General features: G+C 46.5%; 1 protein-coding gene across 3 annotated transcripts in view; it reads left to right on the forward strand.

The window, feature by feature from the left end:
- Positions 1-488: 488 nt before the first annotated feature.
- Positions 489-15,184, forward strand: part of NUB1 (negative regulator of ubiquitin like proteins 1) — a 31,806-nt gene continuing 17,110 nt past the window's right edge. For 2 of the 3 annotated variants that reach the window (XM_043464174.1, XM_043464176.1), the window contains exons 1-5: positions 489-641; positions 3,625-3,742; positions 10,615-10,782; positions 12,467-12,525; positions 13,489-13,559. In XM_043464174.1, the coding sequence (XP_043320109.1) occupies positions 571-641; positions 3,625-3,742; positions 10,615-10,782; positions 12,467-12,525; positions 13,489-13,559 (487 nt within the window). In that variant the 5' untranslated portion in view covers positions 489-570. Of the gene's footprint in view, positions 760-3,624; positions 3,743-10,614; positions 10,783-12,466; positions 12,526-13,488; positions 13,560-15,184 lie in introns of all 3 variants that reach the window. The other variant, XM_043464177.1, reaches the window with a different exon arrangement.

The raw sequence follows: 15,184 nt of genomic DNA on the forward strand, positions 1-15,184 counted from the left end.
CCAAGCTCAATTTCCTCAGAAGTCAGGTAAACTGGGCCGGGCCAGCGGTCCCGCCCAACACCGCCTTGGCCCTCAAGGGCGCGGCCCGCGGTCCCCAGGGTTGCGGGCTGAGTCTTCCCACAGCTCTGGGGCGGTGTTCTTCCCGCCAGCCCCGCCCCCGACCCCCCCCCCCGGCCCCCCCGGCAAGTCCCCCGGGCGGTCTGCACCCAGGCTCCTTCTCGCCCTCCCCTCTGCCCCTCCCACATCTGACCCCCGCCAGGCTCTAGCCCCGCCCCTCGGCCCAGCTCCGCCCCATCCTTACTCCGCCCTCCCACCTCGCCCCTCGCCCCGCCCCTCGGCCCACCTCCGCCCCATCCTTGTCCCGCCCTTCCGCCCTCGCCCCAGCTCCGCCCCATCTGTGCCCCGCCCCCCCGCCTTATCCCCACCCACAGCCTACCTACAACCCCGCCCGGCCCCCTCTTAGCCCCGCCCACACCCCTGCTCCTCGGCCGCGCGGGGGCGGGGCGGGGCGGCCCGGCGGCGGCGGCGGCGGCGGCCTCGGCGGCGGGGGCGGGGCCGGCCTCACCCGGAATGAAAACAAACGGCGGCCGCCGCCGCATCCGGGCACTCGGCGGGTCGCGGCTGCCGAGGCTGTGGCGCAGGTGAGGAGTTGGCGGCCGAGCGTCCGGTCCCTGACCCGGGTCTCAGCCGCGCCGCCTGTCGCCCCAGTTCCCCCCGGGCGTGACCCCGACGCCGACCCCGCCCGGGCAGCGGCGGGAGGTGGGCGCCCTGCGCGGAGGCTCGGCCAGGACCGGGGGCGGCGGGTCGGGGCTTGTGGACGCGCCGGGCCCTTCGCCCGGCCCTGGGTTTGCTCTGGGCTGACGCGGGTGGTGTGTATTTAAAACGAAAGATTGAAATGTTGCTTTTGGAGGGAGGCAGAGAAACATATGTATATGTTAAAATTACTCACTAGCCATAAAAAAGCTTGAGTCGTAACATTGTTTTTCCAAATATGCCATTTGGGATTTATTTGCAATCAAAGACAGATTTTCTTTGCTGTTTAATGAGAAAACGCGGTTTATTTTCTCCAGCCGTGACGATCTGATTCTGTATGTTTCTCAACGTCTTCCCACACTCTTATTTTTTAATAGAAGATTCTTGTAATAGTCTTAGAGAAAAAGTACTGTGTTTTGAATAAGTATACATATGTGTGTGTGTGTGTGTATATATGTTTGAAAACCTCTGGATAAAGGCAGCGTAGATCGATTTATTTAAGAAATGAAAGTGAAATGTTACAGGAATTATTTATGCCCCTTCACTTTCGGTTTAGAGCAGTGGTATTAATGAATTTCTGCTTTTTGGCGGGGGCTGTGACACCGAACATCTTGTGACACCGAACATTGTGCGGCACGCCTGAAACTTTCAGTTTTCCAGTTAACATTGAAAACTGATTTATTAAACCATTTCCCCTTTTGATTTGAGTTAAAATACATATCCTGGTTTTTTTCTGTTACCCATGAGTGAAGTTTTGTAAGTTTCAAGACAATGGTTTAATCTTTTTTTCAAGGTCTGGAGACCCTCCTTGCTGTGTATTTGCTGGTGGGTGGAGGGTGGACCACACACTAGGTTTAGGAAACCCTTTGAGACTTCCGCTTGTAGTTACTTGGATTATACAGAGCACTGTGCCTTCTAAAATAGCTTGACTTCCGTGAATGGCCCATGAAATGGTTACCTCCCGCTCACAAGTGATACTTAATTGGAAATTTCTGAATATTTATGAGCGGGGCTTCCCCGGTGGCTCTGTGGTAAAGAATCCGCCTGCCGATGCAGGAGATGTGGGTTTGATCCCTGGGTCAGAAAAATCCCCTGGAGGAGGAAATGGCAACCCACTCCAGTATTCTTGCCCGGAATATTACACGGACAGAGGGGTCTGGCGGACTACAATCCAGTTGTATGTGTGAGAGGCAGTTTATTAGTGCTTGAAAATCTGGGGTTCTTTCTTAGCTTACCTGGATGCACACATCCCCCTCTTTGATGTGTTTTCTCCTTTTTCCTTTCTCCTCCCATCCTGATTACCCTCTTTCTTGTCCCCAAATTGATATAAAGTGGATTTGAACTTTCTTTTTGAAGCACTTGCTTACGGAAGTTGTCAAACTTGATTTAGAAATCAGGTGAATTGAGTTTTGGGGAGTGTAGTATAAAGGCCCTGAATAGGAAAAAGAAAGTTGCTCATCTAGGTTGTGTTAACTCTTACCTGCTTTTTCGCTCTCTGGAATGTGTCTCCGTCCTTCAGGGGCTAATAACCTTTGACTTTGCTCACTACTCATCTGACTTGGCTGCACTATCCCATCAGCTGTTTGACTGTCTGGCAGCCTCGCCCACCTTTGAGATGCTAGTGCTAGTGACGGAGGCGTGAAAGACTCCACTGCTGGGTGACCCCAGGGCAGAGAAGCAGCAGGGACTTTGTGAGAGATGGTAGAATGCAGTGATCCAGCGTTGTGGGCACGAGTCCCAGGACTAGTTATGGTGCTGCCTAATCTTTCATCCTTGAGCGAGTCATTTTACAAACTTGGGCTATGGTTTTTCATGTGTAAAATGGTGACCCAGCCAGTATTGATTTGAATAGGACGTGTAGATCTGCTTTTATGCTTCTATCAGAAAATATCATGCAAGACTTTTTTAGCACTGTAAACACTAAATTTTTAACTTAATTCTATTACTTTTAAAAATATTTGTTTATTTTGGTGGGGCCAGGCCTTAGTTGTGGCGTGCAGATACTTTGTTGTGGCATGTGGGCTGTGGTTCCCTGACCAGGGGTGGAACCCAGGCCCCCTGCATTGGGATCACGGAGTCATAACTCTGGACCAACAAAAAAATCCCTGAATTTTCAATTTTAAAAGTTCAGGTATAGAAGATGTATATTATTGATAGTTCATGGTTCAAGCTAGCTTTTCTTCATATTTACCTGCCAAGGTGATTGCTCTTTTGTGTTAAAATAGCCAACATACAGAGCCACTGTATGTTGGTAAATTCTTTACCACAGAGCCACTGTGTTGAGTTGTTTAAGTTTGCTACTTTAAGGATTTATCTTTCTTATTTTATCTTTCCTCTTAGAGAGTGATAGCAGGTTAAGAAATAGAAGGGGCTTCCCTGGTGGCTCAGTGGTAAAGAATCCACCTGCCAATGCAGGAGATGTGGGTTCAGTCCCTGGGTCGAGAAGATTCCCCTGGAGAAGGAAATGGCAACTCACCCCAGTGTTCTTTGCCTGGGAAATCCCATGGACGGAGGAGCCTGGTGGGCTACAGTCCATGGAGTCGCAAAGGATTTGGAGATGACTTAGCTATCTAAAACACACAACACACCCAGAAATAGAAAAATTACTTACTTACTACATATTAGCAACTTTGAAACAAGTATTCTTATGTAACATATATAATTGGATATCTGATACATATTTCAGTTTGTATGTAATACACATATCTTTTAGAGAAGTTTGAAGCTAGTGAAAACCTGGTCTAAAGTGCTTTAAACTGGATAGGGAGGAGTGGAGGAGACCTCTTGCTTACTCAACAGTGTGTCAGGTAACTTATAAGACACTTTGAATTGTAGTGCGGAGTATCATTGATGTACTGTTTTGTTTTCAAGGATGGCACAAAAGAAATATCTCCAATCAAAATTGACCCAATTTTTAAGGGAAGACAAAATCCAACTTTGGAAACCTCCATATACAGATGAAAATAAAGAAGTTGGTTTGGCATTGAAGGTATTTCTCTTTTAAGATGTTAATAATTAGCAGTGTTGTAAGTCTCCTTGGTAAGTTAGATTCTGAAGTCCCCAGAAATTGCCAGACACAAACAGGTAGGCTTTCAGCATAACCAGAAACAATGGTGATAAACAGGTTCCCATATTTTACTAGCAGTTAGCAAGCTTATTTTTGTTTAAGAAGATTTTATTTAAATGAGAATGTTTATCTGGTTATTTTGGCATGTGCCATTTCTAATGCTTCACAGTGTCACCTAAGATTGTTAATCTGGGCGTCCATGCTGGTGGGGCAGTGCCAGAGGCAGAAGGTTGTGTGTGACGTGTTCCAGGCTGGTGTTCTGGACCGTTCTCTGCCCTCCTGGTTAGCGTGCTCAGCTGTGGAACAGTTTCCCTCCCTAGCTTTGTTTACACTGTTGGCTATCTGTTCATTTTTCCAAAATACATTTTCCTAATAATCGTACCTCAGTTTTTTATGCTCTCATCAAAAACGGCCTCACTTTTCCTAAGTGAAATTTCTAGAAACTGAGGTTGGCTTGCCTTTCTAAGCTGAGGAACATTATAATAATTTCTGAGGGAAATCTTACTATGTTGGAATGTCCTAGAACATACTCCTCTTGTTTTCTCAGTCTGAGTGTATTGTGGTAAACAGTGTAACCTCTGTCAGGGAGTAAGGGTTGTTAGGAGGGCATCGCATTGTCCTGTGCTGTGACACAGTGATGCGCTCGGGAGGTGACCGCTGTGTCAGGGTCTTGGAGTTCTCTTTCTCCTGTTCCTGACAGGACTCCCGTTTTTTTTTTTTGTTGGTGTTTTTTTTTTTAGTTTAGGCCTTTTCTTCTGAATTTGCTTGTTACAATCTCTTGACTTAGGAACTAGGTGGGGCTGTGACTTCTGTCCACAGCTCCTGGCACAGAGCTTCTAACACCCTTGGAATTCCCTAGTGGTGAGGTTGATGTAAGGGGCAAAAGAAGGGAAACCATCAGCTGCTGCTGCAGTATGCTCATTTAGAAACAGCAGTGATTTGGTACCAGGAGAGTCACCGTGGACGTAGCAAGCAGTGATTGGACTGTGGTTGTATTTTCAAGTAGAGCCAGCAGGTTTTGCAGGCAGATTGGATGTGGAGAATGAGAGAGGGAAGAGGGTTGACTCACCCAGTTTGAGCCGCTGGTGGAGTACAGTTGCCATGGACTGAAGTAGGACAGCCCAAAGGAGGTGGGGAGGAAGACCAAGTGCTCATTTCAGTTCAGTCGCTCAGTCGTGTCCAACTCTTTGTGACCCCATGGACTGCAGCACGCCAGGCTTCCCTGTCCATCACCAACTCCCGGAGCTTGCTCAAACTCATGTCTATCAAGTGAATGATGCCATCCAACCATCTCATCCTCTGTCGTCCCCTTCTCCTCCCGCCTTCAGTCTTTCCCAGCATCGGGGTCTTTTCTAGTGAGTCTGTTCTTCGCATCAGGTGGCCAGAGTATTGGAGTTTCAGCATCAGTCCTTCCAGTGAACACCCAGGACTGATTTTCTTTAGGGTGGACTGGTTGAATCTCCTTGCAGTCCACAGGACTCTCAAGAGTCTTCTCCAACTCCACAGTTCAAAAGCATCAATTCTTTGGCGCTCAGCTTTCTTTCCAGCTCTCACATCCATACACGCCTATTGGAAAAACCATAGCTTTGACTAGACGGACCTTTGTTGGCAAAGTAATGTCTCTGCTTTTTAATAGGCTGTCTAGGTTGATCATAGCTTTTTTCCCAAGGAGCAAGCATCTTTTAATTTCATGGCTGCACTCACCATCTGCAGAGAAGGCAATGGCACCCCACTCTAATGCTCTTGTCTGGAAAATCCCATGGACGGGGGAGCCTGTGGGCTGTAGTCCATGGGGTCGCTGAGAGTCGGACATGACTAAGCAACTTAGCAGCAGCAGTCACCATCTGCAGTGATTTTGAAGCCCAGAACAATAAAATCTGTCACTGTTTCCATTGTTTCCCCATCTATTTGTCATGAAGTCATGGGACCAAATGCCATGATCTTAGTTTTCTGAATGTTGAGCTTTAAGCCAACTTTTTCATTCTCCTCGTTCACTTTCAAGAGGCTCTTTAGTTCTTCTTCGATTTCTGCCATAAGGGTGGTGTCATCTGCATATCTGAGGTTATTGATATTTCTCCCGGCAATCCTGATTCCAGCTTGTGCCTCATCCAGCCTGGTATTTTGCATGATGTCCTCTGCATATAAGTTAAATAAGCAGGGTGACAATACACAGCCTCGATGTACTCCTTTCCCGATTTGGAACTAGTCTGTTGTTCCATGTCCAGTTCTAACTGTTGCTTCTTGACCTGCATACAGATTTCTCAGGAAGCAGGTCAGGTGGTCTGGTATTCCCATCTCTTTAAGAATTTTCCATAGTTTGTTGTGATCCACACAGTCAAAGGCTTTGGTGTAATCAATAAAGCAGAAGTAGATGTTTTTCTGGAATCCTCCTGCTTTTTCGATGATCCAGTGGATGTTGGCAATTTGATCTCTGGTTCCTCTGCCTTTTCTAAATCCAGCTTGAACATCTAGAAGTTCTCAGTTCACATACTGCTGAAGCCTGGCTTGGAGAATTTTGAGCATTATTTTGCTAGTGTTTGAGATGAGTGCAATTGTGCGGTAGTTTGAACATTCTTTGGCATTGCCTTTCTTTGGAATTAGAATGAAAACTGACCTTTTCTAGTCCTGTGGCCACTGCTGAGTTTTCCAAATTTGATGGCATATTAAGTGCAACACTTTAACAGCATAATCTTTTAGGATTTGAAATAGCTCAACTGGAATTCTATCATCTCCACTAGCTTTGTTTGTAGTGATGCTTCCTAAGGCCCACTTGACTTCACATTCCAGGATGTCTGACTCTAGGTAAGTGATCACACCATTGTGGTTATCCAGGTCATGAAGATTATTTTTGTATAGTTCTTCAGTGTATTCTTGCCATTTCTTCTTAATATCTTCTGCTTCTGTTAGGTCCATACCATTTCTGTCCTTTACTGTGTCCATCTTTGCATGAAATGTTCCCTTGGTATCTCTAATTTTCTTGAAGAGATCTCTAGTCTTTCCCATTCTATTGTTTTCCTCTATTTCTTTGCACTGATCGCTGAGGAAGGCTTTCTTATCTCTCCTGGCTATTCTTTGGATCTCTGCATTCAAATGGGAATATCTTTCCTTTTCTCCTTTGCCTTTCACTTCTCTTCTTTTCACAGCTATTTGTAAGGCCTCCTCAGACAACCATTTTGCCTTTTTGCATTTCTTTTTTTTGGGGATGGTCTTGATCACTGCCTCCTGTCAGGCACTCTATCAGATCTAATCTCTTGAATCTGTTTGTCACTTCCACTGTATAATTGTAAGGTATTTGATTTAGATCATACCTGAATAGTCTAGTGGTTTTCCCTACTTTCTTGAAGTCTGAATGTGGAAATAAGGAGTTCATGATCTGAGCCACAGTCAGCTCCTGGTCTTGTTTTTCCTGACTATATAGAGCTTCTTCATCTTTGGCTGCAAAGAATATAATCAGATTTCTGTATTTACCATCTGGTGATGTCCATGTGTAGAATCTTCTCTTATGTTGTTGGAAGAGGGTGTTTGCTATGACCAGTGCGTTCTCTTGGCAAAATTCTATTAGCCTTTGCCCTGCTTCATTCTGTACTCCAAGACCAAATTTCCCTGTTATCCAGGTATCTCTTGACTTCCTGCTTTTGCATTCCAGTCCCCTATAATGAATAGGACATCTTTTTTGGGTGTTAGTTCTAAAAGGTCTTGTAGGTCATCATAGAACTGTCCAGCTTCACCTTCTTCAGCATTACTGGTCGGGGCATAGACTTGGATTACTGTGATATTGAATGGTTTGCCTTGGAAATGAACAGAGATCATTCTGTTGTTTTTGAGATTGCATACAAGTACTTAATTTCAGACTCTTATGTTGACTATGAGGGCTACTCCATTTCTTCTAAGGGATACCTGCCCACAGTAGTAGATATGATGGTCATCAGAGTTAAATCCGCCCATTCCAATCCATCTCAGTTCACTGATTCCTAAAATGTCGATGTTCACTGTTGCCATCTGTTTGACCACTTCCAATTTACCTTGATTCGTGGACCCAATATTCCAGGTTCCTATGCAATATTGCTCTTTACAGCATTGGACTTTACTTCCATCACCAGACCAAGTGCTTAGTTTTGGGCAAAATAAGTCTGAGAGTTCAAGGTTGAGGTCTCAGCCAGAGGTGTCCTGGAGAGAGTTGGTGGTGTATAGATGTGGTATGAAGCAGTGAGCCTGGCTGACATTACTAAGCAAACTAGTAGAGGAAGGAAAGGTGTCTAGAGGCTGAGTCCTGGGTCACTTTGGTGTTTAGAGTTTGGAGAGATGAGAGGAGCCAGGCGGAAGGGGCAGCGAAGGAGCAGTCCAGGTGGAAGGATGGAGGAGAGGGTGTAGAAACCAAGTGAGGAGGAAGAGGAGTCCTCTGTGTCCAAGGCTGCTGACAAGTCAAGTTCAGGTAATTGAGGAGGGGCTTGGTGGTGGACTCCCCTCGTGGCTCAGACGGTAAAGCATCTGCCGGAGACCCGGCTTCGATCCCTGGGTCGGGAAGATCCCCTGGAGAAGGCAGTGGCAACCCACTCCAGTACTCTTGCCTGGAAAATCCCATGGACGGAGGATCCTGGTAGGCTACGGTCCATGGGGTCGCAAAGAGTCAGACATGACTGAGCCACTTTAGTTTCACTTTCTTGGTGAGGTGGAGACACTGAGTGATTTTGACAAGAACTTCAGAGTGTCCGTGTGGAAGCCAACCAGCGGAGAGTGGAGATTCAGAGGGGTTGGAGATGTCGAATGTAGACTGCTCTTCACTTTTTTTTATTTTCTAATTTACAAAGGGATTCACTGAAGGATTCCTTTAAATTTGCCTTTCCTCTTGTATAAATATCTTTAACAGACCCTGACAACTTAAAAGAAAGGCTGAGGAGTAAGGAAATGCTGACGTGGGAGCCAGTGCACTTGAAGATAGCTCATAATTGAAGGCGAAGCCTGTTTTATTAGGGCTATAGTTATCATCCTCGAGAAGGCCCCGTCCCACAGGAACATCACACAGTTGAATCAGGCAAGCACAGGTACCCTGGTGACCCGGCCTGTGCTCTCCTGCCCAGAAGGAACTCCCTGGTTGCTTAGCTGGGCTCCGAACAGAGGAGGGAGTCTGGGCTCTGAGGCTGAGGCATGCACGCACGGCTCTGCTGCTGCCTTGGGCCTCAGCGAGTCGCAGGAGAGCTCTGGTCCCACTCTCATCACTTACGAAATGGGGGCTGTGGTACCTCCATCATTAGATTGCTGTGAGTGTCTGAGAGAATATGTGTCCAGCACCTGGCTAATGTTTATTAGATGTAAGTACCGCTGTTAATGGGCTTCCCTGGTATCTCAGCTGGCATAAAATCTGCCTGTAGTGCAGGAGACCTCGGTTCCATCCCTGGGTTGGGAAGATCCCCTGGAGGAGGGCATGGCAAACCACTCCAGTGTTCTTGCCTGGAGAATCCCTGTGGACAGAGGAGCCTGGCGAGCTACAGTCCACGGGGTCACAAAGAGTCGGACACCACTGAGCGACTAAGTACAGCACCAGGGTGATGGGGGCTTTCAGGATGGGGCTACTTGCCTACAAGACCAAACTTTGATTAGAAGCATGGAACTTTCAGCCCCACCCTCCTCCAGCCTCTGGGGAGGCCAGAGGGCAGAGGAGATCACTCTGGTCAACAGTGATCATGTCCGTATAATGAAGCCTCGGTAAAAACCCTTAAATGACGGATCACGGGAACTTCCAGATGGGCAGACACGCCTGTTGGCCAGAGAGGAGCACACCCACAGGGACCAAAGTCCTCTGGTCCTGTGCTCCGGACCCTTCCAGGCTCTGCCATGCGTGCATCTCCATGTGGGTGTTCATACGTTCTCTTTATAATGACTTATAAAAATAAGGGGAGCATTTTCCTGAGTTCTGTGGAGTTTGTTCTAGCAAATTACCAAACCTGAAGGGGCGGGGCTTATAGGAACCCTCAACTGCACAGCCCAGTCAGACAGAAGTGTGGGTAACCTGGGGACTTGCTTACCTGCTGCCTGAAACGAGGGCAGACCTATTGGATTGAGCCCTTAGCCTGTGGCGTCTGCCTCTGATTAATTAACTCCATCGTTCGTTGTTGAACAGAGTTGAATTGAATTGTAGGATATCCAGTTTGTATCAGAATTGATTGGTGTCAGAAGGGGGGAAAAACCTTTACAAGGTAATTATGTTTATGTTTTCTAGAGAATTATAGAAAGTTTTTTAAAAGTATTTTATTGAAAAGGCTTCTGTGTTTTCCAATTTATATTAATTTTTTAAAAAGCTATTCTGGTCTGTTTTCTAACTTTTATATATCAAGAACATCTCCCTTAATATAAATACATACTTAGACCATCATCTAACCTGAGTTGTTCTCACAAATTAGAAAAGTTAGAAGGTTTTCTGCTTTGTTTTGTTTTTTTGCCCACATTCTGCAGTGGTAAACAGTTCGGTATTCGTTAAGATAATTTTGTATTGATGTATACTGCAGTCACATAAGTTGCAGCCTACCTTTCTTTTCCCCCAGTGTAATCCCAACTATTTTCACTTTCTCTAGGGGGCCTGTTTTCCTATCCTTTGTTTTTATTTTTTCCTGGATCCTCTCTAAACTCTATGCCTCTCAAGATGTCAAGCCATTGTCTAAATTTCACTGTAATTGGGGTGAACACCACTCATCAGTTTTTTTGCCTTAGATTCTTATGTGCACTGTTATGTGTTTTGATTTTCTTTGAGTTGGTACTATACCAATGTGTGTTTTTTGTTTTTCAATTTTTCTTCATAGGACCTTGCTAAGAAGTACTCTGACAAGCTAGAATGTTGTGAAAATGAAGTAGAAAAGATAATGGAAGAAATACGTTGCAAAGCAATCGAGCGTGGCGCAGGAAATGAGCACTATAAAACGACGGGAATTGCCACAATTGAAGTCTTTCTACCTGCACGGCTAAAAAAAGTGAGTGGGTTCCCCAGATTTACAGTTATTCATGCTGTTACCTTAGTGACGTGATTAGATAAGTAATGAGTGCTTTGTTTTTGAAGTTATAATCCAAAGATAAAATTCTTTTAAGTTACTTAACATAGTGAATATTAATAAATCTAAAAGTTAATTTTATGGATTCTTAAAGCTGGCACATCTACAAGGTAGCCTGGGCTCCAGGCATCACAGAGCTATGCATCACATTCTTATCTCTTCTAGAGTTTGAACAAACATTAAGCAAAAATGGGGAATAAAAGATTACTTCGGGTTTTCTGAAATTGCAGACAGTAGGGAACATCACCCAGGAACTCATCTTTCTCTTTCTTTGCCGGTGGACACCGGAGCGCGGTCAGCTGAGGGCCCGGGCGGGGCTGCCGTGACCGGACCCACCTCGTGTCCCGGGCGCGGGTCAGCAGTGAAGTCCAGAAGTGTTAGCGAGGCAGGGCACCCACGGGGGCTGCCTCTTAGGGCCGATCAGTGTTCATTAGTCTCAGAAGGGATGAGAACAAGTGTGTATCAGAGTTACCCTATGACCCAGCTGTTACACTTCAAGAGAAGTGAAAACTGTACTGTACCAGAGCATTTGTAGCAGCTCAGTTCACAGTGGCCTCAAGGTGGAAACAGCCCTAATGCCTGTTGGATAAATGGGGTGCACCCATAAAATGAGTCATTTAGCCATGAAAGGAGCAAAGTACTGATACTCTGCGATACTCAGAAACATTTTGAAAGAAGCCAGATACAAAAGACCACATACTTTGTAGTTCCATTTATAAGAAATATCTAGAATAGGCAAATCCATAGAGATAGAACATATGTTCGTGGTTGTCTGGGGTGGGGCACGGGAGGGATTAGGAGGATAGGGTATGTTTGGTGAAGAGGTGGCGAAATGCTCTGAAATTTTATTATGATAACAGTCGTACAACTCTGTAAACATACAAGAAACCTTCGACTCTTATACTTTAAACAGGGAACTTTAAGATGTGCAAGTTACATCCCTATAAAGCTGTTAAAAATTTCTAGGAAGAATAAAGAACTTGATGAGAAAAAGGACATTATATATGTATCTATCTCAGAATGCCAGTTCATGAGTTTAAAAGGCAGTATGTGTATAGACTGCTCTGCTCGTACCAGGTGCCTGGGAAAGCAGACCACTGGTCAGAAAGCTGATTGGTGAGTGTGGAATCCCAGCAGATGATTTGCACGGTCTCATCCTTGGTGGCCCTAGTGATTCCATATTTCCTTCTGAAGCCCAGCCGTCAGGGAAGGAAAGATGCCAAAAGCTGTCCTGCCGCTCCCTCCTCGGTGGGTGTGGCGAGCGCTCGCCGGGGTGGTCCTAGTGCCGAGGTTGTGGGGTGGGTCCTCGTGGAGCAGAGGCAGCGCCCTGGAGCAGAACAGGGCCTGCCCCGCCCCCAGCAGCTGACTGCTCCCCAGAGGCGGAAGCCCTGCCTGTGGCCAACACTGCTGCCCCCGCGAGGACTTCCAGGTCACAGGGGCAGGGTTTGTTCAGTAGCTTCCTGCCAGGCATGCATCATTTTAGTCCTTAGCCAGAGAGACCTGTGTGTTTTTACATCATCTGATAGCAGCTTGTCTGGTTTTATGGGCAGAGAAACAGTCCCCAAAAGCGTCAAGTTCAGATGCATTCTGTCTTACTTTTATGCAGGACAGGAAGAATTTGCTGGAGACCCACCTGCACATCACTGGCAGAGAACTGAGATCTAAGTAAGTATCCGTGTGCCTGTGGCCCAGGGGCGCTCGTTTGGTCCTCCCCATGAGGCAGGCGTGAGTCTCTTCTCCCGGTGCAGGCGACACTGAGGCTTTCAGGCTTTCAGGCTCACACTGGCGTTTAAGGGCAAAGCCAGGATGCGTACCAGTCTCCTTTACTTCCCGGTGTGACTTGAGAGCAGGTGGGAACCCTGGATGCGTGCACTTGGTCCATGTTTGAATCAGTGAGTGATAGAAATAGGAGGCAGCCTGGTACTGGCCAGATCATTAGTTTTGAATTTTATGCCTTAATGCACTAATGGCTTGCTGTGATGTTCAGTGAAGTAGTTTGGCCAGTTTCAGGCTGTTGGCCCATCTGTAAAAAGAAAAAAAAATACCAGCCCGTCACATTCTAGTGAAAATCTGACTTTTGAGACCTGGTCAGTTGTTTGATCTCCTTGAACATTTCTCAGTGGTAAGTGTTTGATTGCCTCCAGGGCTAGCCAGTCTGTGTTTCCCCAGCTGATTTTCCTCATTTTCTTCTTTGGTCTGCATCAGGGCCGTTAGGGCTGAGTTCAGGAAGCCTTGTCCACTCGGCACACAGTGAGCGGAAGATGGTATGAACAACTGGCCCACTAGGGGCTCCTGCAGGGAGACCACAGGAGGTGTCAGGGATGGGCATTGTCCTCTCCTGCAGCTCAGGCCCTCCTATTCAAATGGATCCACAGCACCAGTGGTCTGTGCTTCACGAGGAACCAAGCAGTAAAGCAGATAGTTTACAGAAGCACATGGTCTCTGACACAGTTTCAAATACCCATCTAGTAAGCTCGCTCTATCTGAAGTAATGTTTGTGCATCAGGAATTTGGAATACTGGGTGTTTCTGAGAAGAATGTCTAAAATAGCTGTCACGGTAAAAATCTGTTTAGTGGGTAAATACATAACAAATTGGGTCATCTTTAATTCTCTGGTTTATTTTACAGAATAGCTGAAACCTTCGGATTTCAAGAAAATTACATCAAAATTGTCATAAATAAGAAACAACTTCAACTAGGTATGTTACAGCACACTATGCAGAATTTCTAAAATCAAGTTACTAGAGAAATAGTGACTTGGTATCATTTTCCCCCTCACTCTTCCTCTGTTCAAAAATTTGGGGAGCTTTATCATATATATAATGTAAAACCAGTTATTTCAGAGTTTGATGCTCAGTGCAGGTCTGATGGAATGCTGCAGGACCGAAGTCTGGGTGTGCTGCAAGGGAAATAGCACTTCTCTACCTGAGCACGGCAGGGGCCGTGGTGGGGAGCGCTCCCTCAGAGAGCCTCAGGCAGAGCTCTGTCGTGTGACCTTGAGGGATTGAGGAGGTCTGGCTTGTCTTTGAGTGTGGACGGTGAGGAGAGACTAGTGCTTCTTAAGGATGGCGGAGCAGGCAGAGGCCACATGTTAAAGCTAATAGTGGTGGTTCTTAACCAAGGGTGATTTTGCCACGCAGGGGACATTTGGCAATGTCTGGAGACAGGTGGTGCTGGTGGTAAGGAACCTGCCTGCCAGTGCCAGTGCAGGAGATGTCAGAGACACAGGTTTGATCCCTGGGTCAGGAAGATCCATGGAGAAGGAAATGGCAGCCCACTCCAGTACTCTTGCCTGGAGAATTCCATGGACAGAGGAACCTGGTGGGCTACAGTCCATAGAGTCACAAAGAGTCGGACAGGACTGAAGCAACTTAGCACACATGCATAGAGACATTTTTGGTTGTCATGACTTGGTAGCAGGGGGCCAGAGGAGGCTGTACTCCTAACAGTTAATGGGAGGAGACCAGGGATGGTGCAGAAGAGCTCTTATCCAGGGACTTCCCTAGTGGTCCAGTGGCTAAGACTCTGTGCTTCCCATGCAGGGGGCCTGAGTTCAGTCCCTGATCGGGCAACTAGATCCCACGTGCCAAAACGGAGAGCTCACATGCCGCAGCTAAGACCCGGCACAGCTAATAAATAAATAAAAATAAGTATTAAAAGACTTATCCCGCTCACAATGCCACTAGTACAGCTGAGAAAGCCTGGGTTCAAATCTCATTCATATTAGTGTTTCTCTCTAGGGAGGGAGAAAGCCATTGATGCTTGGGAGTGACCCACAATTACATTTGTGTTTCAGAGGTCACTTTGTCTGCAGTAGGGCAGTGGATATGAAGGGGACATGAATGGACTGGGGAGCCCAGTTAACTTCTGGAGCAGTTCAGGCAGGTGCTATGTCTGTTTGGTTTCCAGTAGGTTCCCGTGGCCTCCAGAGAGTGAGGTCCACATCCCAGCCTGGTTGGAATACAGCCTTCCCAGCCCAGCCCTGGTTTCCCTTTCCGGCCAGTTTCTGAACTGAGAAATGTTCAATTCTTGCCAGCCATTCCTGTGGCCTGCTTCAGAGATCATTTCACTGGCCTCTTATCTCGATGTTGGTTCTGTTTGTGGTATCCTTCGTTGTGGAGAAATCTTTGATTCTGATGTTATCAAATCCATCAGGTTTTCACTTCATTGTTGGTGTTTTAAGAAGTTCTTTCCCCAACCACAGGACCACGTGGATAGTCTTCTACGATTTTTTATATGAAGTCTTTAATCTATTCAGTCTCCCTCTGTATGTAAAAGCTAGGTTCCAGCTTTATTTTTCTCCCAGTATCTCCTACTGAATGTG

Source organism: Cervus canadensis, chromosome 3 (assembly GCF_019320065.1).
Source record: "Cervus canadensis isolate Bull #8, Minnesota chromosome 3, ASM1932006v1, whole genome shotgun sequence".
Lineage (NCBI taxonomy): Eukaryota > Metazoa > Chordata > Mammalia > Artiodactyla > Cervidae > Cervus > Cervus canadensis.